Raw genomic sequence first — 27589 nt, 5'->3', positions numbered from 1 at the left:
TAGCAGAAATACTTACACTTTTCTTGCATATAAAAATAAAATGAATTGGAACATGTATTCATGGTCATTATTTGTGCTTATTACTGACCCTTAAAAATTGATATGCGCATATCATTCTCATTTGAATGTGTCTTCATATTATGACACCTAATTTTTTTTTAAAAGTTAAACATAGATATGACTGATGGACTTAATTAGCAGTGGCTAACCTTGACAAAATCCATTCAGCAGCTTGCATTCATGCCTTTATGTCCTTTGAATAGGCCTCAACTGCATTTTTGTGTGTGTGTGCAACTGATTGACAAATTGCCCTATATCGACGTAAATAAGCACATTGATGAAGGGCAATTTGTCAATCAGTTGCATTTAAAACATCTCAATGAAAGAATTTCATGAATTTGCATTTTTTTTCTCTCTCTCATGCGTCTTTTACATGCTAATCGTTCCAAACGCAGGACTGCAGAGTGACCATAATGGACCAATGAGACGGGACAAAACATTTGGTCTCATACTGGTCACTGCTTTGTGATTACTGTACACACGGTATATCTGGTAGCGGGGTTTTAATTTTTGGAAATTTGTGAGTTGGCTGATACTTGCGAAACACAATGCGCTGTACAACAGTGTCCAAGGTAGGGAAACTCACAAACCTTTTTCCTTCAAAGGGATGATACTCTTTTTTCATTCAGGCACTCATGAAATTGTTTCACATGTCCCACTTTGCAAAATATCATACTCACAAAATATGTGGAATATACAGCAGTAAGTCAACCATCAATATGTTCATTTGGCCACTATTGCAAAAGCCCCTGGTGGCTATTCCACAACTGGCATTACTACTAAAGTGGCATATCTCAAAAAATAGAAGTATGTAACATGACAGGTTGATTTTTCATTCATCTCATTTCCACCTGTGACTCTGATATTCTCATATTGTGCCAGAGGTGAGTGACTAAAACAAAAGGAACTCTACCAGGCCTTTAATAAACCCTTGGCTTCTGACAGCCTAAGACAACCTTTTAATTCACATGCTAGAATATTGTCACGTAAGAATTCCGTGTTGTGTTTTCGTGAGCTCCTTTGCTTGTGCGAGGCATCTGTACGCGAGCGCCCTGACTGTGGTCAGAGGTCATGCCACAGGCATGTGTGTAGTGGAGAAGAGAAAAAAAGTCTCTTTGACCGGTGACCTAAAACTGATAAGTATACATTGTCTCATTTCTGTGACAAATATAACCCTGACCCTTGCAAAAGGTCATCAGGAATCATTTATAGACAATGTTGCAACAGTGCACGCCCCTTATAACGAACATAGTAATTACAAAGCAAAAATTCAGGTCCCCAAATTATCACCTACAGATATAGCTTTATGTACTTTACTATTCAGCTATACTTAAATTTCAATATAACAAAAGAAAACTGGTGGTCGTACGGACTTTATTATAATGGGAGTGCACTGTATCTGTACCTAGCTTGACTGAATAATAGTTCATGTTTTAGAGTAATAACAAACAAGACATCTCAGATATTAAACTTAACTACTGACCTTAACCAGTTCTTCAAAAAATGAAAAACATCTGAACCACGAGCGTACGATATCCTTACAGTGTATTCATTGAATGCGTCTTGACATAGTGTGCAAAATGCAAGATATCCAGAATTAAAGGCTGACCTTTGACCTCATGACCCCCCTTTATATATTTTCACGAGACCATCCAAACACAACCCTCACTCCATTTGGCGACCTTGAGTCACTCTCATGAATTGGCAGCTGCAAGAAGTGAATGCACACAGGCGGACAAACCAACTTCGCCCACGCCAGAATTTGGCAGACACTTAATATCTGAAGGAAAGAGGTCGAACACATTTGCTAAATCTAGATCAAGAAGCTTTGAACTCTGCAAACAGCAATACTAAAATATGATTTCATGAAAATACAGCACGTGCATACATGCATACAAATACCATTCACAAGAAATATTCTACAAGGCATCCATCTGAGAAGTTATACACTGAGGTCTCTATCATGCTCTACAGCTGAAAGAATTCTTCCACTGAATTTTCACATCTGTTGTTATCTTTTTCTGTCATTATCATTCTCTCTTTTTTTTAATCATGAAAATACTTGGTGAAGGACAATGGCAAGCAAATAAATTATTTCTTCTGTTTTTTTTTTTCCTCTAAAGACAAAGAGTATGTACATGCATGAAGTCCAATTTCCTGAGTCTAGCCCTGTCATAAGTATCCAGCCGCTGCTGTCGACTCTGGCTGCCTGTTACCGTTGGACAGGAGTTTCTGGAAATCATCGACAATGCTGATGCTGCTCGATAGTCTGTGCGAGGGAACAGATGGAAAAAAAAACAAACACAAAATAACCTTTGTCAAACAACAGAATGAAATTAAACATTAACATGTACTAAGATTTATTTGCTTTCTACTCATGGTCAACAATTCAGACAAGAAAAAATAATATCATGAACGTTTATTTTTATATACTATACATATGTACAGTACGAATACATTATTTTCATATACTTTTATAAATGGATATACTTCCATATATCCATACATACTGCATAAGCTGTTATTTTCGCGAAGGTTTAATTTTTGCAAATTTTGTGAATCACTGTTGGACCACAAATTTAACAATGCACAAAATGTTCGCCACGTGCTAGGCAAATAGTGCACTTAGAATAACCTGGAAGTCAAATCGTGAAAACAACATTTCACAAAAATGTGCATGACCTGCTCATTCGTGAAAACAACATCTTATACAGTGTGTGGCAAAAGAACACAGAATAATCTTACTTACAATCATATGTTGAATTGCCGAATAAACAATAATAACAATGACAACAACAACAACAACAACAATAGTAATAATAATAACAATAATAATAATAATAATAATAATAATAATAATGATAATAATAATAATAACAATAATAATAATAATAATAATAATAATAATAATAATAATAATAATAATAATAATAATTAATGATAACAATAATAACAAATCATTTCTTCTTTCTTTTATCATAATAACTGAAACACTTGGCCTTGCTCCCATAAAAAAAAAACTCATGTCAATAGTGGGTCTGAGTGAGAAAGCTATATGTCTTTCCTCATCAACACTCACTTGCCGAATCCATTGAAAAGGGCCACGATCTCTCCTCTGTTGAGGGTCAGCTTGGATGACCCAGTGCCCCCTTGCTCAGTGAAGAGAATCTTCAGTGCGGTGCCCAGGCCTCGAATCTTTTAAGGGGAGAAAACCCGACAAGTGATGAGATGGTCACTGTGACGACAAACAAACAATGCTTGTTTCAGACTTATTACAGACAAATAATGCTTGTTACATAGTTATTACAGATGTAAGAGTCACTACAGACAAATAATGCTTGTTACAGACTTATTACAGACAAAAGAGTTATATTACAGACAAATAATACTTGTTACAGACTTATTAGACAGAAGAATTATTACAGACAAATAATGCTTGTTACAAAGTTATTACAGGCATCTGATCTTCCCTTCTCACGCCAGCGTGCAGTTGGAGGTTTAGCATCTCTCAATTCTCAATTTTCCCAAACATGACTCAAAGACATTGGTCATTGATTGGGGGGGGGGGGGGGGGAGGGGTGAAGTGTGATAAGAGCAGGGAGCAATGTCACGGTTTTAAAAGCAATTAGTGTAAATTAGGCAAAGATCTGTAAACAGTCCTATGAAACAAATTTGCCCAATCAATTACACACACATCTTCACCATCATAGAACCTTTATATCTATAAGGAGTAAGAAAAGAAATAATAAAAGGGTGTTCTGGAAACTATTAGTCCTTTCTTAGCATAAGCATCCATATGTGTCTGCACCTGCAGAATAAAGTATGTAATGTACGACAAAGTGCCACATTTTTGTTTTTATATAAAAGCACACGAATCCAACCCAAATGACTACTACACCAACGTGGAGAAACAAAGTTAATCAACCTGCTATATCAGAACTTACCTGAAGCTTGCCCCACAGCTTGCACTTGTCACATCCAACACAGTCCATGATTCTCGAGATATTCCTGAAATGGGTGCGGAACTCCTCCTGCAGGAGTAAGCAGAGGTCACAGGGGAATTCCTGCACGTCATTCGTTACTGGGGCAACAACACCAACAACTTGCAATATAGACTGGAGCAATTGACTGCAGTGTATGGTGTCTTCGGCTGTCTTCACATTTGATCACCATTGTCTGCACACAAGTGTCATTCATCATTTATATTGAAATGAAGGTCTCTAATCTTGATTTTTGACCTGAAAAACTGACCTTTAGCCCTTGCACAAAGAGATTTTTTTTTTCTGATTCGTTTTCATTAATTGAGAGGGGGTGTGCATTCTGATCTTGAGGGATTTCATCCAAATTCGGAGAGCACATTTAACACAGATATTAAATGTATTACCATTATGATCAGGATGTGGGAATTGAGACTGGAATTATCAATGATAAAAAACAGCAACAATATGCATTGATATAGCACATAATAATCTAAAAGAGTCTCCAGTATGCCTGAGGTCCTGGTGGGAGATGCTTGGGGTTTGAGTCTCTTGATGTTTGAGAACATGACCACTGGTGGATGTTGGATCTGCCCTACCTTGAGCTGCAGTGCCTGCTGCTGGTCACCCTGGAACATGGCGCTCTCGTTAAAGTGGTCCGGGAAGGCCACAGCAATTTTCAGGATGGTCTTCACGATCCTCTGCACCTCCTGGTCCTCGACCGGCTCACCTGGTTTGTAAGACGTCCAAAAAACATAAGAAATCTAAATTGAATCCAACATTCTGTTGAACTTAAGAGTGATGATGACAAATATGACAATAATGATGATGATGATGACGATGATGACGATGATGACGATGATGATGACGATGATGATGACGATGATGATGATGATGATGGTGACGATGATGAAGATGGCAGTCATGACGATGATGATGGCTTTCAGGCAGAATCTTGGTAGTCTAGTGGATATAACGCCTGTCTAACAATCAGAAGGCTATGGGTTTGTATCCCACCTGAGTATGTACGCCTATAATCTTTATCATGGCTACTACTCAATCACTGAATATTCTGTGTTCATTTACGTTGATGAAAAGCAATTTGTCAATCAGCTGCAATAAAAATGATTTGATGCAAGAATCACTGAATTGGATGATGATGTTAAGCAAAAATTAAGATGACAGCAGAATGGGTTTCTCACATCAAAGATGATGAATTACCTGTGTAAAAGGCCTCTTCCTGTAGAACAGGGGCAGCCTTAGCAATGGCCTTGAGAACAACCAGGTAAGTGAAGTAGAGATTCTTGAGCCTGATTGGGCCTTCACCGTCCGTTGTTTCGGGGTCAAAGCGCTGCTGGAACTCCTCCAGGTTTGGTCCCCACTTCTCTGCACCAAACATTCCCTCTGAAAAAAACAACAACAAACAAACAAACACATCAAAACAAATATACACAGTAAAACCTGTCTATAGTGGCCACCCACCCGAGAAAAAAAAAGTGGCCGTGGTGGGTGGCCACTATAGACAGGGTCATTAACATGGCTTTTCTCTAGGGGAAATTATCTTTAGTGGTCGCATACAGCTGGTGGTCTCTATAGACAGTGAAACTATAGACAGGTTTAACAATATAATGATATAAAATTAAGCACAATCATCATTACCTTGGTGCATAACTTCATTTGTAAGGCAAGATACTACACAGTATTTATTTACACACAGATTAAAAAAAGAAAAGAAAAATGAAGGTATGAAGTATGATTCACACAGGGAAGCTGTACCTGGTGGAAACATTATGGACCTGTGTTGAATTAAAAAGCCTGACACGTGGAAGCACAGGCTCTCTTCAAACTACTTGAAAGAGCCCTGAGGGCATGCAATACTTTAGGTAGTCAAGTGTCAGCATGCCATGTGCACACCACATGTATTACCCAGGTAAACAGGGGGCAGACTGATAGAGATTGGGTGAGGAACAGAGGATTATCCAAACATTTCAAGACGCACAGAGTTCTGCATGCATCCACATCTTCTTCCTACAGTGGTATGTTTCTTATTACAGTATCACCTCAAATGAGTCGCATCCAGCTTACATATTAATAATCTTGCTAAATGCAATAAATCAAACAGTAAATTCTTTCTTTGGAGTTTACTCTTACGGCATGTTACAAATCAAGTCTGAAGATATGGTTCTCCTTTAATACAGTATCACTTGATGAGTCGCATCCAATTTATATGTAAATAATCTTCCTAAATGCTTGCCATGCCGCGACACAAAACTGGACAAACGTGCAGCAGACCGTGAGGCAACCATGACAACATGTGCACTGAATGCGGCAGACTGTGACAAAACTTGAAAGGATTGTGACATGCCAGGAATACATGTTTCTACCCATTACAGCCTGCCTACAACTTTTGTTTTGGATTATTACGCACCATCACGTTTTGTTGTGTTCACGCTGTTTTAGTGCCGCCCACTAGGTTTCTCATCCTCACTGGAACTGCCGTGGCAATTTTTTGCTTGTTTAAAAATTTCACCCAGCATCCATGGCTTCAAGACTTGTTATGTTTGCTCAACACATATCCTCATGTTGTCTCAAGTCTAACCCATTTTACCCATGGTCGCCTGACACGCGATTGCTGTGGTTGCTGGGAATATGACGTAAACCTAGCATAACTGAATCATACGAATCAGTGTGGAAGACGGTCAACGTCAATTGTTCCTATGACAACATGTTATCAATGTTCAGTCTAGTCAGAGGAAACTTACTCCCTTGACTTTACAATTTTGTTTTCACAATCTAATTTAGAAAAGATTGGGGGGGGGGGGGAAGGAGGAGTAAACAGTGCTCTACTATGGATCAAAGCTCTCTCTGTGAACCCCACAATCTGAAAGGAGGCAGAGAGAGAGACAGATTTGACATTTGGATGAAATGTGAGCAATTTGACTTAATTCTCACCCGAGAGGAGGTACTTGGCACAGAGATGGATGTTGATGCTGCTGTGGAGTCCAGAGATGAGACGATAGAAGACCCTCTTCTCCAAACACATATCTATCAGTAGCAAAAGGACACAAGACCATCTTCCTTACAACTGGTAAACACAGCATCTGTTTTTTTTTGCAATAACTGAAACCCCTGGCCCAGTTCTAATATGACCCATCCAAAGACCTCTTCCAAACCATGTTTCTTCTAGAGATTCAAGAAAGTTCTTTTATTAAGTCTTACTTAATTGTTGTAAAAAAACAAAAAAACAAACAAACCAAAACCAAAACAAGACAACACAAAATCTCCACGATTTTGCAAAGAAGAACTTGAACTCCATTTAAGATAGTCGTATCAAAAAGTGACAAAATTATAATCATGACTATTACAACTATAGTGGTGAGAAAATTCTCAAGTATTCATTTTCTTTTTAGAAGAAGAACTATACCAAACGTTGGCTGGTGTTTCAGTGGAGATCAATTATCAATACCCCCGTCACAAAAGAATGCGAGGCATTCTAATAGTGTATCTTTGCCTATCTGGTTGAAGCAAAACAGCATGGAGATAAACTTTGTGCCAGAGCAAATATTATCAAATAGGAAAAGGGTTTGCAAAAGACTGCCACTGAACTGCATGCATCTTATGTATGCATCTGGAGTCTTTACACCACAGAAAGTTATCACCATCAAAATATTTCCTCAATGGAACAGTAAAGTCAGCCAGTATATTTCACACAGAGCACGAAGACTTGACAAGAAGTGCCAAACGGCACACTTTTTCTTCCTGCCATTTGTCCTGATAAATAGGCCTATATGCCTGCTAATCAGATGATGCAAGTGACAAAAAAAGGTACTTGATTTTGTTTCTGAAAAGAAACAAAAAGTAAAAGACAAACATCTCACCACTGAACAATCCCTCCATCCCCATCCCCCTCCCCTAATCCCTTTCTGCTTCCCGCACAAACAACATTCTCGGAAAACCAACATCTGGCATGCATTCACAATTTGAGAATACACTCTTGGATCAGCTACCATGAATGCGGTTTGAAAAGAAAATGTATGTATAGTAGCAATGCACAATTTGTTTTTTTCTTTTAACATTCATGAATCAAACTTCTCCATCTATGACTCAAACAAACACAAAGAGAACTGCATGAATAGTATACAAGGGAACAACTAAAGACTAAACAATGCAATCTCCACTTTAATAATACAATCAAATACAATATCAAAAATTTGAGCAAACAAACACAATAAACTGGAACTACAGATGTAAGAGTAGAACATAAGGCCCCAATCACCCTCTGGGGTGGAGGCATACAAATAAAAATGAAAAGGTAACAAAATTCAATATCTAGGTTGTTTTTTTTAGCACACGTAGGAGCAGAGAGAGAAGTTGACAATATGAGCAATAAAGCAAAAACAATCAAGTTGCAACATTAATGACAAACATATTAATCTATTCATGCATAAGGGGTGTCTCATATTTGCTTAATTGTCATTGTATGTTTCAGATGCCAGAGTACAGGCACAGTCACACTGGCAAAAGATCAAGAAGTTTGGCGGTGGTGGCATATGGAGGAAAATATCCTTAGTTGGAGTGGGAAGTTTTGAGAAAAGTTTCGCGCAAAGTTTCACAGGAAGTTTGCAATCACACAGGCAAAACTTCGAGATCTTAAAGATCGCCATCTTAAACTTCTCGATCTTATGCCAGTCTGCCCATGCCTTATGTCAAAGTGCATCACAAAACCATCAAAGAGTCACCAGACATAGATTTTTAGTTTAGGGCACATTCTGAAAGAGCACACCTTTTGCCGTAATATGACATATAACTCCATACAAATGGACTTTAATAACCCATCTCAACAATGAAAAGAAATTACGCCCTCTGGAAAAGTGCTTTCTGAGAAAAAGGACTTTGAAGATCAGCAAAAGAGACAATTTTCCATTCCTTTATGACCCCAAATTTTGGAATTATATGGAAGAGAGTCACAACGGTGCAAATACAAAAAAAGCAAAGATTGACTAGATTGACCAATTTATCTATTGAGTCCTCAAGTTAACTTCTGTCATGTGACTTTTTGTTAGTTTTGTGATACACGGTCACATATTTACTTTGGAAACCTGCCAATATCACATTTTTAATTGTTCAACTTGAAAATAGGCTGTACCTCCTAATAAACACAAAAACAAACTATTGTAATGTCAACTCAGTTAGTTTATCATCACCAATGTCGTGTGAATTGTGCCTTTTTAAGACTCGAGTGTGACAAGCACTATTCGATTATGATTGCATGGTGAACATTAATAAGTTCTCCAATAAGTTACCATGCTTTTAAATACCTTGCATTTAGTTAAATGCTCTCCTACAACTGGCTCAACTATGTATACATGTACATATCATTTAAGGAAACATTAATGCAAGTGAGAAAGTTGATTTTTTTAAAAAGTAAACAGTGCAGTACAAAATTGATAGAAGATAAACATTGTGAAAGGAATTTGCCAAACAGGAAGTTGCAATCACAGGAGTATCATTTAACCATTTGATATGGTCAATTACAGGTCTAGTAAAAACAAAAAAACAAAAACAAAAGCAAACAGCCATCTTGGTTGTGGGACTGCAACATCATTTGAATGGTACTTCTCATTTGCTGTTTGTTTGTTGCTTGTTTGTTTGTTTGTTTGTTTGCAAACTTGTCTAAACTAAAGTAGTCCTATTTTATGAGGACACAAAGTGAGGAAAGGCTTGTAACCAAGATATCAATGGTAAAGTGCAAGTTTTAAATGCTAGATTACATGAAAGACTGGCGGTCTGTCTAACCTTGGTCCTAAATTTACTCTGTTTCTGCTATACAATCTACACATTATTGTTTTGTCCCTTTATTATATTACAACCTGCATTCAACTTAAAACCACTCCTTCTGGGGCATATCAACTCTTCAAATCTGGCATGTGTGTGCAGCATTTAAAGCGGAATCTTGTATATAAGACAAATACTCCAGTCTGGAGGATTCAAAGCATTAAAGGCACATCTCACTGCAGAACTGTTGTAATATCATCACTGAAGTTGCAAAAATACTTCGCCAAGAAAGCAATATGTCCAAGATTTATGCCGTTCCAAGGTAGAAACAAGACAACATAATCTACACCTGCTCATTGAGCTAAGCAATAAAAATTTGTAATTCAGACAAATGAAAAAGCAGAAAAAGAGTCACAAATACTGAACCATATGAAATACATTGTACGCCTTACAGGTACAGTGTACACTTGTTTTATTGGCGGAGCAATCACAGTTACCAAGGTACTCTTGCTGACAGCAAAAAGACTAAAATCTTCAATTTCTTCACTGCCACCATTCATTCAAAATATCACTTATCTTTACTTTCTATACACCAAATGAAGTTTTCATCGAACAGCAGCGAACTATAAGTGCCGTGATCTCTAATTAGGAACATAATGCACCCTAATGAGCCTAACTTCCATGTGCTCTTTAGCATGTGCAACTTACATTCTTTTGAACATGCAATATACACTTGACTTCTTACAGATTCTTGGTATATAAAATCATGCAAAGTAAGCATAACATAGATCAGAAACGTGAAATTCAAAGACTGAAAACAAAGAAGCAGAGTTCAATCGAAATGATAACTGATTTTGAAACAGGAATGCCGGAATGTGACATGAACGTTACCTTTCAAGAACCGTGATGCTGAGATGGATTGTTTAACGGAAAATTTAGTCATGGATGTCACGCGGTAAACAGAAACAGCGTAAAAAAAAGAAACAAAAATAAAGGAGGTATTACTCATCTTGAAAAATGAACACGTTGGTATTTTTGTGTGTGTGTGTGTGTGTGTATAGCTTTATGCAAGACATCATTCGTGCTAAATACTGCATCTATGCAAAACTGAGTCTAGCTTTCATTCTAATCAAAGAGCAAGATGTCAATGATGAATGATTAAAGATAGGAATGGATGTATTCCTGCATCTACTGCGATGGAAAATTGTACGTTCACAATTTCTCAGCTAACAAAAGTTACTAAGACTGGAACTTTATGCTTCAAGGGACATTCCAGACGATTTTCATAATTTCACATCATGTAGTACATAAATTGACATCTCCATGTATAGATTTGTGGAATTTTTTGTGGTTCTTGAGCAGAGAAATAATACTTTGAAAAACCTTAAACAAATGCTGAACAAGGATGATGACATAGGAGGTTCACATATTTCAGAAATGTGGCAGTGTAATTCCATTACAATACCGCTTGCTTGCAAGTTCACCAGTGTATAATCTATGCATGCCTTCTTCTTTTGTTCTGCTTCCTCGAGCCCCAACTCATACAATGTACATTCTTATGGTGACTCTGCCATGTCATCATCCTTGTTTATTGCAAGTTGTTCTAAATTTTGAAAATATTCTTATTCTTTATCCCAATTATCACAAATTCTGAAACTCTGTCCTCAGTATAACTGATTTATAGTTGTTCAAATGTAAAAATCTGAAAATCATCTGGAGGTCTCCTTTCAGGACTGCTGCTGGAGCTTCTTCTAGGCTGTCACTGTTGATTTACTGGGCACCGTTTCTCATGAAAGTTGTCAGTTTTTGACAATCACCATGGTAACAGTCTGATACCAGAGCTTCTCAGCCAATCAAAACCATGGGTTTTACTGAAGTTGTCAGAAACTGACAACTTGTCGGGGTTGCCCACTTTCATGAAACGGTGCCCAGGCGTGCAAAGAGGTTATTGTGGTCATAGTGTATCAACATTGATAAGATTGTGAAAACTTTTCACTTACATACATCGTACATACAGCATTAATTTCTCTGATCTTGGTTTTCATAGCATTTATCTCTCTGTTGGAAATTCTAATTCGGGACCACACACATATTTCATCTTTAATGTAAAGATACTCAAATGACGTTTGATCATTCTGAGCAAATGTCGTGCGGAAGTCCATCTACAATTTTGGAATCTTTCCAGAATTTCTCAAACCAACCCATGTCCTCTCTCTTAATTTAAATAATGCCTTCACAAAAAAAAAAAAAATGATTTTAAAATGATGAAACCAGAATTTCTATGAAAACTCATTTCATGTACGATTTCAGTGAATACACACTCCAAGAAAATTTCCCACTATTCTTGTCTGCAAACTGAATAGACAGCTGGGTGAAACAACCAGACTGATCAATGAGTGATTGACATTGATGTGCTTTGTAAAAGCCATTTGATGAGTTGGCCAACCCCTACCCCCTCCCACAAAAAAAAAGGGGGAGAAAAAAGTGCTGATTTAATGATAACTGAGATCATATCCTCTCAACATTACTGACATCTGAACATCTCTTGCACTACAGCTGCTGTTTTTTTTATCTCCTATTATTTGATGAGGATCTCTCTATGTTTGGAGGTCATATTACATAGAATCTTTATCAAATTACAGACATACAAAAGGGTGATTATTCTGAGGATTGCACCAGAAAAATGGACAAAATTTGATCTCAGTCACGTCGAGCAGTCACAGCACTCACACAGAGCACAAACTCTCCGGAAAGATTCATGCTCTTAATAAAGGAAATGATGAGGCACATGCATTGCAATGTTATTTGAATCGTAATGGGAATACCCGTTATTCTACATGCACGAAATTTTAAAAAGTATGTTCTGTTTGGTTTGTGCTGTACTATCTTATTCTGACTGCGAGGACACAAAAATCTAAAAAGATGGTCATGCACTGTAATGTGGTTCTGATGTAATATTTCTGGGGTTTCCATTACCTCTGTCTGTTTTTTTGTTGTTTTTTTTTGTGGAGGGAGAGGAGTGAAAAGCAACATTTTGAACATTAATCCATAATTTCATGATTTCAAATCAGATTTTTGATTCATTCATGAAATCTGAACGGCCTCCAAAAAACTCTTAAGCTCCCCTGTTGCATCTGCAGTACATATAAGGCATCTCTGCTGACTGAAAGTTATTCAAGACAAAACTGTAGAAACTGCAACAAGACACATCATTTGATAGATGCTTCGGGGATCCTCTTAAATAATTCAAGAATTTAAAGGTCATCCATTTTGACTCGACTGGGCTGCATGATCAATACCAGTTGCGTAATTTTTCATTCCTTCTGCTTTTGAATCTTGTGAATCAATTTTGTGTAGTATGAAAAATACTACTGCTCCAATCAACTGAAAATCTGAGCTAGGGAGTTGAGTAAAGCCCATATAATGTAACAAATACGAATTTCACCCAATAATGACCAAAGATGTACGTATACACCATACATTTAGCGAGTCTTATGTTTCACTAATCACGACTTTCCCAGCTATTTTGCGAGTGGTTAAATTCGCAATCATGGAGTACAGTAAGGACTGGAGAAATGTACTGTACATGTGCATGCCACATTTGTGTTGGGATCCGAGTTGATATTTGCGCATGTTCTTAAATTTGCAAATACATGTAGCAGCCAAGTGGTGGACACATTTTCACACAATTTAAAAAAAAAAAACAAACAAACAAACATAACACCAGAGAGCCTCCGTTAGGAGCCCCACTTTCTGTTATTGGCTCTGACTAGTGTCGAATGTGCACATAATGCCCTCCACGTTCCCCTACATCAGTCCACTCTTTATTACAGGGACTTACCTTTCAGTGTCTTGTTGTTCAGGAACTTGTCATAGCTGCTTGTGTGGGAGTCCGGAATATCGGGTCTGTGGCATCGGAAAGATGAACAAGATTCAGATCGAATGATATGACTACCGTACATTAGTACGGTAGCAATAACTAGAATGTATAGTTTAAAATGTGTTACAATGTTACGAGTCTGGCAATAAAGAAACAATTACTGCTGAGACACAGTCAGTACGCTCTTCAATAGGAAGTATTATGTATACATTGATATACATAAACTGCTTAAGTACCATCTTATAATCAAAAGTTTCATAGCATTCCATTGATGTCATGTTGTAGATAATTAAACATGTTCTCCTCTGCTCAGAGTGACAATCTGTTACACTGAAGTGAGAAAAGCATATTGGCCTGAATTCACGAAGGTGGTTCAAATTTAGACCACAGACTAAAATCAGCGTGAAATAGCGTACCTCTGACATACCCGTATTAATGTACGTTTGTTGCTGGACGTCTGTTGGCAAACACAATCTGTAGACTGTATTTACACAGAAGAAATTGGCATAAACCATGGTTTAAATTTAAACCACCTTTGTGAAATCGGGCTTAAGGGTTTCACGCACAAGATGTAAAGCCTACACGCATGCACAATTTGGGAGGCCATTAACAACTGTATCAGCCATTACACACTTGCGGAGGTCCAAGAACTCACTTGAAGCAGTTTTCGTTGTAGATGCTGCTCCATATCCGATGTGGGGAGCTCCCCTTGTAGCCTGTGTATCTTTCCGGGTTCAGCAAAAGGTCAACGTACTCCATGTCACCAGAGTGCTCGTCTGCATATGGTAGAGTGGTATGATTGACTCTCATACAAACGAGGCACATTTGTTTTCAAAAGCTGCTGACATCAGCAATGCAGCCCTTTCCTCATCCAGATATTGAGAAGATTTCGAAACAGCTTTGTAAAGGTTTTCACAGCATGCTTGCTCAAGTATTACACTATTGCACACACAGTATTTATGTATGGATAATGAATCCCCGTAAAACTATAACCCAATCCTTGCATATTTTACAGGGAACAGGTATCTATACAGAATTTTGAGAGTGATGACTTCTACTTAGAATGTATTTTCTAGGAAGGAACAGAAATGTAGATGTGTACTTTGTAACTGAGAGTAACAGTCAACATGGGACCATCATGCAACAAATGTCATATCACATGAACCCAAATTCACTATGCTGTAAACATCCATATTTTCACATGATTAATTTTCATGCTGAGCGGCTCAAAAACATATTCGCTGGTTCTTGAATTTGCACTGCACGATTGTCAACCCAGTTTGAATATGCAGAGAAATTTTGAAGATATTTTTGTGAGTTTTGAAATTCATGGCAGGCAAAAGTAGAGCAATATGAATGAAAATTAATGCACTGATAAAACTTGTGCGTCTACATTGGTCTAAATTCAAGTTGGATTCATAATAGGCCCTAAAATGTCAGTGCACATTCATTATAGGATATCCACTGGTCTTGTTGATATGTCATGCTTATTTATGAAGTCAAACTTAGCATAATCCATGGACTATAAAACTGAAACTACCTGTACAAATTCTGGCCATTGATTTGAATTACAATTTTGCATAGTGAAGGTCACAACATCTAACCTCATCTTCTCCTCAGGAATCAATTGTTTAAGAGCCAAACATTTTCTTCTTTCCATGAGTATGCGTAGCTGCTGTACCAACCTTCTTGTTCACAAAACTGGAGTTGGGCGTCGTCGTGTTCCCTCCAGGTCTCAAAGGCCATCAGGTTCTCTCGGCTGATGGTGGTATCCAGGGCACCCAACCTGTCCTCCTCCTCCTTCTCATCCTCACAAGTCTCCTCCTCCTCCCCATCTTGCTGCTCGGTGCTGTCCGGAGTTTCGTTGCCGGCCCTGTTGGCATCTTTCCCATACTGCAAACGTGGTAGAGACCATGGTTCCAACAATATGTATGAACTTGACCAACCTTACAAGGATTTGGATCTGAAGGTGGCAATCGTGATTATGTTGACAATATGTCTGGTGCCACAATCTTATCCATTAAATGACTGCCAGCATCATCCCTGTGTATTATTTACTTGAATCGATATTCATGCTGCTGAATGACAATAACTGCCAGCTACATGATGCAAATTTGAAAGATGAGTTGTAACACAGTCCTTCACTGAACAAACTTGCCATCTGTTCTAAAACTGCACTTGGAAAAGTAGATAGATTTCGAAGAACCTACATGTAGAGCAATCTGCGATTTTCTTATCCACACGGTAAATGTTAGAGTGATGAAAGCTATAAAATAGGAATGATGCATATGATACAAAATGGATAGACAGAATTCCCAATTTTTCCTATCTTTTTGCCTTCTTTGCTAATATCATAATTCAAAGCAATCACATACACAAGTGATGGCATATACTTTGATTGCAGAAACTATGATTATACATTATAGCTGTGAGAAATGTAAAACTAAATCAATATTTGATTGATTAATAATATGTGACAGTTTGTGTGTGATGTATTTTGTGTTGTGGTAATGTAAACTTCAACAGTTATTTTGTAACTCATGTACCTGTTTTAACTTGCCTTTCATTTGGAATGAAACAATGAACCTGTTTTTGTTTTTGTTTTTTGGTGTGTTTTGTTTTTTGGGGTATATTCTACTTGCATTAAACATTACAGTGTTCTCCACAATGTCATAAAAAGAAATGGCTCTCCCATTACTATATGTGAACAAAATGAATCAAATAATCAAAATTTACCTTGTCTTCTGTATTTTCATCTTTCAGGCCACATGGCAAATCATCCTAGGAATGACATGAGGGTGAAAAACAAAAGTCAAAATGTCATATTCTTTTTCTTTTTAAAGACAGCATCATAAATGTAGTTTGCTGAATGATAACATTCAAAATATGTTTACATGACAAAAACAGAAAAAGAGAAATCCAAAAAAATAGTATTAAACCAAACATATCATAAAATCACTGATCTTATCTTAATACTGACAGAATACTCTATTATGAAAGAAAATTAAACAACAGTATTCAAAGAATTCATTATTTCAAACTGATGCTGTGCATATCCATATTTGCATTTTCTTATCGTGCAGAAAAACAATTCTTGACAGACTGTCCTTCTGCTAGACATACAATAAATCCAATAATTGTTTCTTACTGTAATGGGTTGTCAAGCTAGAATGTATGAGAGGCAAAAATTCATATTTGCATCTAGAGCTTTTTATACATGATATATATACAGTAAAATACATGAACCTGATTGTCACTTGCCCAGGACCTGTATTCAGATGTCCCTATGAAACTACAATCTATAAACCATTATGTTTTCCCTATGAACTATAAACCACTATGTTTTCCCTACGAACTCTGAGGTATGGATAGGTTACACTTGACAGGAAAATTAGGGTGTTTGATTTCTGCAGTAAGGATGGTTTAAAGTCTAGAAAATTTGTGGAGCTTGAACTTCAGATTACCCATACATGTTATAAATTGGGAGGCTTTACAGCATTTAGTAACACAGTCTACAATACACTGTACTTCTGATGCATGAAACTAATTTCGGACATTATTAGTCACATTTCACAGTGACAGAAATTAAACAAAATGCAGAATTAATATGACAATGCCACTCAATTACTTGCACCACTTCTTCCTCTTCTTTTTCTATTTCTTTCTTCTAAATCAGGTATCAAAATCAGGATACAGCTTTTTTACAGGTGGCACCGACTTTACAAGCTTGTATGCCGATTGTATGGTAAGTGGCATACTGCACAGTCAACATCTTCCAAACATTCCGTATTTCACTTTAATCAACATTGTATATTTATCATCATCATCAAGTTGATGAATAACTAAATCAAGTGCCAGAGATGACTAGAGAATACTACTTTGATATGCTCTGCTGGTCAGAGAGCTATGCAGTCACCGAGATCACGCACACATCACTCACCGGTGAGCAGGGACACACGTGGCAGCCTTTGAGAGCGCACCGACTGTCGTCCGCCCAGAACGGACAGGGCCGCTTGAGATTCACCTATAATGTGTGTATAAACATGAGCATTATGCAAGGGTTAAATTGGAAGCACAGACCATATGCTTACAGAGCACTTAAAACACAAGGCAGGCACAGTATTGCCACTTGTCCATCGAACATGACATGCATCAAAGAGCTCTCAGTGATATCTAATTGCATGTCAAGAGAAGGAAGAACAGACCTCATTCTTCTTTCAAATTATACAGTAAGCTCTTGGCAGAAAATCAGCTTCTGGACTCTTAAAGGTCAAGCACTGTAAGGGTATACCCTATTCTGTATCAAATGAATTGTCTTTTATACCTATGTTAACTCAGGGTTAGTGACATATCATCTATTCAACACATGAATTTTAAACATGATACTATACTGTTAACAACTGAATTATACACTGTTTCATAATTTTACTTTTCTTAATCAAAGTACCTAGTGCTGTAAACACACCATATGTTCCCATGCATTTTAATTTCGTGAATTTAAAGCATTGAATGGCAGTGAAAATTTCAAGCTGCCATAAAGGCCGTTGGCTCTAATTCGCAAAAATTTAATGCTGCAAAAATATCTTGCTTTACAGCAACAATAACAATGTGCATCAAGATTATCAAATGGCTGTAACTAGTTTGCAGCACTGAAGCCGTCTGTTGAAACAATGCAAATGTGGAAAATTACCTTTAACAGTTTCCTCAGGATATTATGGTAGATAACTCACTATATGAAATGGTCCTAAATCCACTTTTTCTCTCTGATTCTGTTTACTCTTTATTGATCTTTGGACCTCGCTTCAATAAGCAAGTATGTTGTAAATAAATTAGATGCCATAAAGCCACAGAGCTTGTGATGGAAGATTATAACATTTGGTCTTGCATTGAAATCTTGCACCTGTGCTTGTTTTGGCACACGAGAGCAGCCGACTCAATTACCAAGACTTCCAACTGTGCACACTTGATTACCCTTGCTTGCCAATATTGCTCCATCATGCTCTTATTAAAGATACAACTGGGTTTCTGGAAGTTGTCCTCCTCAATACACTAAATAGAAATCAAACAGAACAAAAGTGACATTTCTCTCACTTTGCGATGGTGTTACAAAAGAGACATTAACAAAATAACTGCCATTCTTTTTAAAGGCTTGGTTGTAACAATTTGAGTAAAACACAACATGATATAATTTAAATTGTCTATCATCCAAAGTAGATGCCTTTTCTTTCTTTTGCTTTAGTTTGGTTCAATTGCAGCTGATCCACAATCAAACTTCAACAAAAATAATTTTACAGCCCTTGGGGAAAAAAAAAATTCAACTGGCAACCCCCCTCTGCCCCCTATCATCAATACCGTGCAAAGATGCTATGCACAGCACAGCTTACCTTGAAGAATTTGAAGTAATTTCTAGTCAGCAGGCTGTTGAGGGGAGGATACAACCTCAAGTTGTTGAATTCACTGACAGACTCCACTTTGCAGCTGCAATCGTCCACAAGTCCATTCAGCTGTGGTAGAGAGATCAAAACTTCATGATTTGCTCTGCAATTACAACAGGGCTATGAATTCAACTCTAGCTTAGTACAGACTTGCCAAATGAACTGGGGCAAATATGATTTATTTCAAGAAAATAACCTGAAGACAGAAAGGAATAAAATGGCATACATGCCTCCACTCTCTCATATTATAGGTCTACAGTAGGTACAGTAACACACATCTGGACAATGTGTGACAACAGATCTACATGATTGGACAGACCTTTGACTCTTGACCTTTGACCCTTGGACTGCATTCTTCACTTAGAATCATTGCAGGGTAATGCATAGTATACACCAAGCCCAATCAAATGTAAAGCGAGTCATTTCCAATGTATGGAGAAAATATTGAAATTTCAGCAGTATATTTTTAATCATGAACATATCTTTAGCATTTCAACCTGACCTTTGACCCAATGACCCGTAACTTCCCAAGAAAATCATTGTTGGGCAATGATATGCATTTATATGTCTTAAGTTTCATGAAGATACCTTGAGCCACTCCTCCTAAGACATAGAAATAAAAAAAGTGAAATTCTAGCATTTTCATTTGACCTTTGACCCTATGAACCAAAACTGTCCTAGAGAATCTTTACGTGGTAATTAATGCATTCATTGAACTCTGCAAGAACAAAAATTGAAATGCAGAAAAAAAAAAACAGCTTCTAGTAAAGTGACACAATTTTCTTCAAAATTATCATTAGGGTGCAATTCATGAGCAAATTTTTGTTTTCTTATGACTAGGTATATAATCAGATGATATAAGGAAATGGAACTTCATATAGTAAAACTACTTCACTCAGTTTTCAAAGACACTTCAGAACAGTTATCAGTTATGATGTGTGTGCCAATTACACTACAGCAGTCCCACTATCTCTGTACTAAGCTAATATCTTGCTTACAGATCAGGCTTACAGATCTGGCTTAAAGGGGACCTCCGGATGATTTTCAGACTGTTACATTTGAACAACTACAAATTAGTTAAACTGAGTACAGAGTTTCCGAATTTATAGTGACTGGGATGAGGAATGAGAATGTTTTCAAAATCTATAACGAATTGCAATGAACAAGGATGATGACATGGCAGCCTCACCAGAAGAATGCATGAGTTGGGGCTCAAGGAAGCAGAACAAAAGAAGACGGCATGCATAGATTCTTCACAGGTGAACTTGTTGAGCAAGCGATATTGTAATGGGAATTACACTGCTGCATTTCTGAAATATGTGAGGCTCTGATGTCATCAACACTGTTCAGTGTAATTTGTTTAAGAATATCATTTTATTGGTTTCTCTACTCAAGAACCACAATAAATTCTACGAATCTATACACGGAGCTGTCGATTTATGTACTACATGATGTGAAATTATGAAAATCGTCTGGAATGCCCCTTTAATACACTGCACTATCAAGCAGGGAGTGGCAAGGCAACTTGAATTATGGCACAAAATTACAGTTGGGCAAGGAAAATGTAGAATTTATATATCTTTTCATGCATGTTCAGAACTATAATACAACATCTGCAGTAATTATTACTTAACCCTTTCTTTGATGATCTGCCTTGTTGGATTTTGCTGTCTTCCTTTGTTTGCTAAATTTACAAGCTCAATTTTCCATAAAGATGATTATTTCCACACCCCAAATTCCTGGGCCTGCCACAAAATTACCATTTTCAGTTTGAAACATTCCCATCATGACACTGATGTTTGAAGATTATAACTAGAAATGTCGCTAAGGCGACTGGTATGCCTCCGCCATAATGCATGATTCTCCTTTTAGAACAGGTCTATAGTACATGTAGACAATGTGTGATTACATTTTCACAAAATTGGCAAAATATTAAAATGACAAGTTTGTCACAAATGTGTTGAATATTCACCTTCCTTGACCTACATTTGTAGGTTTAATTGGATGAATAGGAGAGCACATGTATTTGGGGATTTAAGGACTTTAACTTGACTTTGACCCATTCATAAGTTTATAATGCATTGAGTAGTTTTCAAGGTATGGAGAAAAGTGCAATTTCTGTATTGAAAAGTCCATTGTTACCATTTTCATCTGGTCTTTGACCCTAAAATTCATAGGATAATCACTGTCAGGCACAACATGCATAAATATGTCTTAAGTTTCAAGATAACTTGAGCCACTTCTGAGATATGGAGGAAAAAGTTAGCTCAGCACTTTCCCTTGATCTTTGACCTTTTGACCTTTGAGGCAAACAAAAAAAAGAAGAAAAAAGAAAGTTTCCAGAGAATCTCTATTAGGTTATACATGCATACACCAAGTGTAAAAAAAAAATAATAATCCTGCTGGCATTGCATAAATATGAGGGAAATAGTAAAATTTTGAAGTGTTGCCCTTGACCTTTGACCCCTGACCTTTGACCCATGAACCCTAAATTCTCTAGATAATCACTGCCAGTCAGTACATGTATATATACTACGTTCCATGAAGATACCTTGAACAATTTCCAAGATACGGAGAAAAAAGTGAAGTTTTAATATTTTTACTTGACCTTTTGACCTTTGACCTTTAACCTCATGACCCCAAACTTTCACCAGAGAATCTTAATTGGGTAATACATGTATACACTACGTTTCTAGAAAATATCTTCAAGCATTGCATAGTTATGGTGGAAATAGTGAAATTTTACGTATTTGACCTTGACCTTTTGACCTTTGACCTTGAGCATGTGCACCCAAAAGTTGATAGGCACAACTTCACCCCCTAATACACATACATGCCAAGTTTCATTAGGATACCTTCAAAGGTTTTTTAGTTACGCTGTCCACAAAATTCATTACGGACGGAAGGACGGACGGACGGAAAGACGGACGGACGGACGGACGGACGGACCGACGGACGGACAACCCAAAAACATAATGCCTCCGGCACCACTTCGTGGCGGAGGCATAAAAATACTTAATGGTACCTGTAATGGAGATACTAAATATTCATGAATACATACATCATACATGTTAAAACGGTACTTGTACTGGTATGCAAATATGGGAAGAGTTTGTTGACTTCTTGATGTACTGTAATGCATTACCAAGTCATTGGAGTAAGATGAAATGTTTTGGAGGAAATAAAACAAACAATCACACCAGACGGTCAAATATCACTGAGAGTGAGATAGGGTGTCATACCTGATATCCTACCATCATGATGGATGCCTGAACATGACACCACTTGAGTAATGCAAACTGTCTGGTGTGTGTGTGTGTGGGGGGGGGGGGGGGGGGGGGGGGGGAGGGATGGTAGTTGGGTGATTATGGTCCACACCTTCAAACAACATAACTGCTTCTCTAGGTATAAAGAGACAGTTTAAAGGGAGAGTACAGTTTTGGTTGAGATGAGGCTTCAGGTTTCCAACACTTTTTTATGATAATTTTTTGAAATAATGAGAAACCTCATATAAGATATAAAAGAGCATATTTATTCTTTAAGGAACTCAGTTTATTTGATGAAAAGTGATTTTGAACTAGATGAGATATATCCAAAACAAAGCTACATGTATCCTAATCAAAAGGTGGGACCCACTTTTATTAGGATCGCCCTGTTTTACTTTGTTTTTGGATATCTAAGCTATTTCAACACAGATTTTCATCAAACTTTGAATTCCTCTTAGAATTGTATGCTCCACATTTCAGAAAGTGGTTTCTACGTATAAGTATCTCGCAAAAAGTTAAAAGCTGAATCCTCACCTCAACCAACATTATACCATCCCTTTAAGCTTACTCTAAAAGGGGTTGACTAACCCGTTGCAGAGTGCAGAACGTCACCATTTGCTGGGCATCAAACAGATTTCAATGTTTTGTGACTTACCATAATTTAACTTTTACAGGATTATGATATCCATAGCCAAAATTTGCAAACTCTGTCCCAGATCCCCTACTTGGCCCATCTGTACAGTTTATACTTGTATATTACACATGTTTGCACAAAAGATTTCTAAGAATTGTCATTTTTCTTTCATAAAAGTTAAATACGTATGTTCAGTGATTGAATGTGTCAAAATTTGCCACACAATGAAAATATGTTATACATTGGACGTACGTGTGGGACCTTGCATACACCAAGTAAGACACCTACACGTACAAAATTGTAGTCCCTACAGCTATTTTAAGTATCTGTTCATGATTAAAATATGTACATTGTATGTTATCCATTGCTTACATAATAGTAAATGTGATTGCTGCATGGTCTTATCTGAACCTTGTGGTAACAGTGCATGCTGCAAGGGATATTCACACGGTATTTGCTAAGAAGGATTAAAGTGATATCCAACTCATAACTGATAACCTTGACAGCATTCGCATGGTGTTTTATCTTCCATTTCCCCTTATTGGGGCAAAGCCGCAGAACCATGGAGTGGAATAAACAGCGCTCACATTCATACATGTACACTGTTCAAAACGGTGGGGGCAGCATCAGATGGCAGAACAGCATGTTTGGGTTCTCAAGTAACACTGACAGTTTCATTGGAACTTCATGTCCTTGCTCACACTAGAATGTATCATGAATGCATGGGCTGCCAACTGTGTGGGGCAGGAAAATTTCTGTTCAGAGCAAAGGAACTCCCCATGCCCCATACAGTGTCCATAATTTTTGCAAGAAGTGAGAGAGAGATTTCTAAATTGCTTCTGGCTTGTTCTCACATCAGTGACAAAACAGACATGTTCCACAGAGATCATTTTTTTAAAAGGGAAACTCCTGCAGTCATTCATTGCTCAAACGTGTTATAGGCCACCATACCCTTGTAATGACAATCACGGCACCGGCTAATTTCAGTCAGACGTGCTCCTACTCGCTAACTATACACAGCCCAGTCGCTGTATAAATAGCTTCGCACAGCGTCAGGTCAGGCTACTTACGTAGCCTACTAGCATGTCTGGAGGCAATCTAGTGCATTGTAATGTGCAGTTCCTGTCATGTCATGCTAACCCCGGTGCAGGGAGCTGTTGAAGGCCGTGTCACACCTTTCCGGGCAAGCCTTGCGTGCGACTTGCAAAGAACAATTTTGACTACCCGGAGGTCCCCGTAGATGATCCGCACATGACAGTACATAGCATGTATCTCAACCGTAGTCGCCCGGAGGTGCGCACGCATATTTTTTAACCCGCAACCGTGTTTAGGCCCTGTCACACTTTTCCGGGCAAGCTACTCAGGCTTGTTACGTGTAGGGATTTTCTAGCATACCAGATATTCCTGAGGGCGGAAAAGGATTTGAGCGAGTCAACGCGTGTGTCTTACTTGCTGGACGCGTTCTACTTATTATACTTGCGAGTATACTGTGTGACCTTTGTACCAGTCGCGTGGGGGTGGACAACTCAGTGGAGGAATTCCTCTAATGGAATGGCTGAAATCCCACAGAATTTCATTATCTTGGCTGCATACGTGACTGCGAAGTACCTGCATGGGAGTTGCCTGGGAAATGCTGCCGCTAAGGGCCTCCTACTGGTGTTCTGCATGGACCTCAAGCCGCAAAACTTCCCCCGTACGGTATGACAAGGCATGAATGAAAATTGCAAGCATTCTTGTTCGCCCGCTGAAAATCTTCTACGTGCTGGAAACTACCTCCTCGCCACAAGCCCGCCTAGCTTGCCCGGAATGGTGTGACACGGCCTTGACCACTAGATGTGTTGGGGTCGCTGATGTGGTAAACTGTCATGCAAGCAATGCTAAAAGTAAGACTACAATTACACCATGAAGAATATAACACTTTTTTAATCACGACATCATTCTATCTGGATATATGGGTAAAATCCCCAGTATTCGGTCATTTTTTTTTTTGTGCGCTTAGAAACATTGTATTAAGCGCATTACAAATGTACCGTAATGTATTATTATTAAGCTTTTCTGTAATATTTCTTAAACTAAAATAACACATACATTAATATCTACAGCAATGTATGCGAAATATATCAAATTTCTTTAATCTCAATTTTCATTTTGTTAAATATCGCACCGAATTGCACAAAATCCCCAAATATATCACTTTGAAAATCCCTCAGAATACAGTCACGCGATATGCGCGTTCAAAGTCAATGCGTGTTCACGCTGGGATCACGGCAGCTGAAAAATGTGCCACGCACTACCTTGTTGGCGCAAAATTGCATCCGGGACGTGGGCATCGCGTCGGCGCCCATTGGTGACCGAATATGGGGAATCGGCACTTGCATTCAACCCTTGTACATTGAGTCACTGCATCGGCACGTACGGAAATTTTGTTTTTCTTTTGCGTTTTTGAGGATACCATTACACTCCGAGCTTGCGATAAGCAAAAAATCCTGCAAGAGAATGGCATATTTCTCGATTTTTAGCGCTTTTTCAGTGACCTGTACTCTTAAAACTGGGCTTAATCCGCGCCGCTTTGGGAAAGACGCACCGATTCTGCACTTTTGACGGTGAAATTTGGGATTTTGAATGGATTTTTTTAGGGTGCTTAGGGATTTTCCTGTTGTGAATGAGTGTGCAGGTATGTGAATTGATGTGGTTTGCATGTGTTGTGACTGTAGAACTTACTGGCTGGTGATAATTAAGTGACAGAATTCCGGTAGGTGACCGAATACTGGAGTGGTACTCTTACCCTAAAGTAAAATGATACAATCAATGAGAATCACTTTTCAAGTGAGGTCCATGCATGGCCTACCTAAAGGAACACCGTGGACTTCACTATCTATGGTTAGACACAGCCCAGTCACTGTATAGAATCTAAATAGCTTCTTACGGTGTCTGGTCAGGCTATGTTAGATCTGTCTGTCTGTCTGTCTGTCCGGAGTAGTTTATTTTTTCTAACGTTATCGCTCTCCTCAGTAGGGGATCCGTGAAGCCAGACACAGTCTCCGCGGAACATATCCCCGACGACCAGACAGACAGACCGACGACCAGGGGGGTGTTTCATCAACGCTTGTCAGCGCTGACAATTTCAGCAAAATCTTTGGTTTTGATTGGCTGAGATGCTCTGGTCACTGACCGTTACTATGTGATTCAAGTTGTCAGCGCTGACAAACGCTGATGAAACACCCCCAGATAGACAGACCGATCTTTCGATCAAGGCTACGTGGACTGCCAGAATTCAAAATGTGGCAATCCAGGGGTTTAAAAAGGTCACACACAACGAATTATCTTAATAAATTACGATGACATTTATTGATAATTTTGGTTACGGGTACACAGCTTCTAAAGTAAACGATGCCACTGGGAACCAACTTCGGCCATCCCATCAACAGTCATATTTTCATATTTTGTAATCTCCGCTGCAATTTCGTTCACTTCGTTCAGTTCGAGAGGTTTTAGGTAGCCCGACCAGAAGCTGTGCGAAATACAGCGACTGGGCCGGCTGTGTAAAGTTTAACGTTAGATCTACTACCGGTAACTATTTTATTAGGTTTAAATCGTAACGTCGTAGCTCATCACTGTCGCTGTTTGGCTGTGTCACGTACACTGTACTGTACGGTACATTTTTGTACTCACCTCACAAAAACATGGATGGACATCACCATTTTTAGGAGTTGACTGTGTAGAACATGAAATGTGGCACAGGCACAGAATAAAGCAGAGAACGTCTAGTATCTTCCACATTCTGAGTTTCCTTACACATGAAACATACGGGGACATAATCTGGTGGCAAATAGTAGACAAAACTCCCGAATGAAGGATGGATGTACCGGTCGCGTCGTTGCATTAGCGGCTCACGCTCGGCGGGCACAGCTGGCTGGCTCGATTACTGTCCTCTGCTACGTTTGGGTATGCCGTATGCTGCCTTCGTAAGCGTACGATGAAAATGTGCACGAACGCGATGTTTACAAGCACAAGTCAGGGCTCATCAATTAGGCTTGTTACCCACCTCTTAAGTCGTTAAGTGAACATTGATAAAAATTTGTTATCAATCTCACACCTGTTTGTGCAATTCAAAGCCCTGTTCAAAAGCCAACGCATAGTGGGAAATATTAAGCAGCATTATTTTGGTGGAATCATCATCATTTCCTTTTTCTGAGACTGTGTCTGAAAGGAGTATAAAATGGTCCCGGCTTGAAGGGAGAATAATTTCGTAAAGATACGTGTCGATTTGCAGGTCCGCCTCAGTTACTCATGCCTGCTTTTCGAGGGAACATGATGACAGACATGCACTCAATTGCTAGTTTCGTGCGTTTTGTGGCAACACAAAATGATAAATATCTGACATCATCACTCAAACATATTTATCAAGGGAAGCTGACACCAATATTGTCGTTGATTGCGGTTTCGCTTAAAGAGACACACCTTTCTTCCTCAAAGCTGAACATACAGAGACTCCAACTCTCCCGTTTTCGACGGGAGATCTCCCGCCGAAAACCCATTTTTGCAAAATCTCCCGTTCTCCC

General features: G+C 38.4%; 1 protein-coding gene across 1 annotated transcript; it reads right to left on the bottom strand.

The window, feature by feature from the left end:
- Positions 1 to 1694: 1694 nt before the first annotated feature.
- On the bottom strand, positions 1695 to 26949 carry LOC139714065 (ERO1-like protein beta). The gene is made up of 13 exons (XM_071625791.1): positions 26700 to 26949; positions 19077 to 19196; positions 17633 to 17716; positions 16429 to 16473; positions 15378 to 15585; positions 14348 to 14468; positions 13654 to 13718; positions 6990 to 7082; positions 5259 to 5441; positions 4637 to 4767; positions 4005 to 4091; positions 3140 to 3255; positions 1695 to 2329 (listed from the first exon to the last, which is right to left on the bottom strand). Exons 1-13 carry the CDS (start codon positions 26841 to 26843, stop codon positions 2233 to 2235), a joined length of 1494 nt encoding a protein of 497 aa, XP_071481892.1. The 5' UTR covers positions 26844 to 26949; the 3' UTR covers positions 1695 to 2232.
- Between the last annotated feature and the right edge of the window lie 640 nt (positions 26950 to 27589).

This window comes from Diadema antillarum, unplaced genomic scaffold (genome assembly GCF_040938485.1).
Source record: "Diadema antillarum isolate AM-2024a unplaced genomic scaffold, OU_Dant_1.0 seq00002153_RagTag, whole genome shotgun sequence".
NCBI lineage: Eukaryota > Metazoa > Echinodermata > Echinoidea > Diadematoida > Diadematidae > Diadema > Diadema antillarum.
This window is presented reverse-complemented; position numbering and strand designations above follow the sequence as displayed.

What these genes read in the sequence shown, in the direction of transcription:
- LOC139714065 (XM_071625791.1), bottom strand. Translation starts at nt 26,843, where the DNA reads ATGTCCCCGTATGTTTCATGTGTAAGGAAACTCAGAATGTGGAAGATA. An exon ending in TACAACGAAAACTGCTTCAA is followed by an intron (nt 13,719 to 14,347) that starts GTGAGTTCTTGG and finishes CCGATGCCACAG; the next exon opens with ACCCGATATTCCGGACTCCC. An exon ending in CTTTTCAATGGATTCGGCAA is followed by an intron (nt 2,330 to 3,139) that starts GTGAGTGTTGAT and finishes TCCCTCGCACAG; the next exon opens with ACTATCGAGCAGCATCAGCA.